Source organism: Monodon monoceros, unplaced genomic scaffold, assembly GCF_005190385.1.
Source record: "Monodon monoceros isolate NGI ecotype Baffin Bay Population unplaced genomic scaffold, NGI_Narwhal_1 Super_Scaffold_3, whole genome shotgun sequence".
Classification (NCBI taxonomy): Eukaryota; Metazoa; Chordata; class Mammalia; order Artiodactyla; family Monodontidae; genus Monodon; species Monodon monoceros.
Window position 1 is genome coordinate 100,518,674 of NW_021703780.1, and position 1,811 is coordinate 100,520,484.

At 65.7% G+C, this 1,811-nt stretch overlaps 1 protein-coding gene across 1 annotated transcript; it reads left to right on the forward strand.

Moving 5' to 3' along the window:
• The first annotated feature begins 429 nt into the window (after positions 1-429).
• On the forward strand, positions 430-1,559 carry GP9 (glycoprotein IX platelet). Its single transcript, XM_029243242.1, has one exon. The coding sequence runs from the start codon at positions 644-646 to the stop codon at positions 1,175-1,177; it is 534 nt and encodes a 177-aa protein (XP_029099075.1). The 5' UTR covers positions 430-643; the 3' UTR covers positions 1,178-1,559.
• Positions 1,560-1,811: the final 252 nt, after the last annotated feature.

A 1,811-nucleotide genomic window follows, 5' to 3' on the forward strand; every position in this document is an offset into this window, starting at 1 on the left:
CTCTCCGTCTCTGGGCCTCAATTTCCCAACTCCAAGCATGAGCCTCGATCAACAGCTTTCCAGGCTCAGCCCCTTCTGGGTCCCCTTCCCTATCCCCCGTCAGCATCCTCAGCCAGCTGCCTTCCACACCAGAGACCACTTGTGAGAGTTCACTCCGCTGCGGCCAAGCTACTTGGAATCCGTGGGCCGAGGTGTGGTCTGTGGCGTGCACACCATCTGCCAGACCAAGGCTTGAGGGTGGGTGTTGGGAGCAGCCTGGGAGGCCCTCCCCGGCCTCGGGGCGGGGGCGGGACCAGGCCTGGGATTCTTTAGCAGGCATCTGCTGCCCCCACCGTGGAGTAGAGGCTGGGTCTCTGCCAGAGGACGGGAGGGTCCTTCCTCTTCCCAAGGAAGGACTAAGCCCGCTCCGTGCTCCCACCGCAGCAGCCGTCACGGTCCTGCCTGCTGACCATCCGGGGAGGGTCAACCGGCCTGGACCCCGCACGCTTCACTTCCTTGATCCCAGCACCCATTTCACGGAGGAGACAGCCCGGCCGGAGAGGGAGGTGAGTGGTCCCTTGTCCGGTCGGGTCCCACCAGCCCTTGGGTCGGGTGCAGGCCGCCAGGACCTCACGGCCACTGTCCCCGCAGCCCGTCCTGCCCGATGTCCATCTGGGCTGCCCTGCTCTTGATCTGGGCGGCCGCCGAGGCCTCCGAGAACTGCCCCGCCGCGTGCGCCTGCCGCGCCCTGGACACCATGGGGCTGCTGGTGGACTGCGGGGGCCGGGGACTTGCGGTGATGCCCGCCCTCCCGGCACACACGCGCCACCTCCTGCTGGCCAACAACAGCCTGCGCTCAGTGCCCCCGGGAGCCTTCGACCACCTGCCGCAGCTGCAGAGCCTCGACGTGGCGCACAACCCCTGGCGCTGCGACTGCGGCGTCACGTACCTGCGCCTTTGGCTGGAGGACCGCGCGCCCGCGGAGCTGCTGCGCGTGCGCTGTGCCGGCCCCGGCCCCGCCTCCGGCCGCGCGCTCGGGCAGCTCAGCGGCTCCGAGCTGGGCAGCTGCGGCTGGATCCTGCGGGCGACCTGGGCCGACCCGGGGCCCTGGTGGGACGCGGCGCTGGCCGTCGTGGCCGCGCTGGGCCTGGCCCTCCTGGCGGGCCTGCTGTGCACCGTCTCCGTGCCCCGAGCCTGAGCCGGGGCCCCCCCGGGTCATCGCGGCCCCGGCCCTGGGCATTCCAACCACCGGTAGCTCAAAATAAACCAGCGGCTCAGCCGTTACCCAGGCTCGGAGATGTTTCCCTCTTAGCACCCGAGTCTGTCTCATCCTGGAAACCTGCGACCGTGTTTGTTTTGACAGATATTGACTGGGGCTTCTCTATCCACCAAGTTCCTAGCAAAATGGTTTATCCCACTTCCACACCTCCTCCAGCCACCCCCAATGCCACCATCTCTGGACACCCCAGGCACTTCCCCAGGTCCCGGGAGTCCCGTTCTAACACCCTCCTGGCTGCTGGCACCTCCTTCCCAGACGGGCCGCCAGACAGTCCAGGCCACCCTCACATCAATGTTCTAAGTTCCACAAAAAACCTTGTCCTAACAACGCAGCAGCGAACAGACCCCAGGTGGGAGGAGAGGAGACATACCTGTGACAGACCTTGGAAGGCACATCACTGTTCCCAAAATGGGCTTTGGCCACCCTGACCTGGCCATGAGGCCACCTGGCCTCACCCCGCCCCGTCCTTTGTCATCATTTCTCTCTCACTCTCTCTCCTTTTCCTCCTCTCTATGCCTCTTCTTCAGAAACAAAACAACCAATTCCCCCCTTT

Coding starts and splice junctions, on each gene's coding strand:
- GP9 (XM_029243242.1), top strand. CDS start 644: ATGTCCATCTGGGCTGCCCTGCTCTTGATCTGGGCGGCCGCCGAGGCC.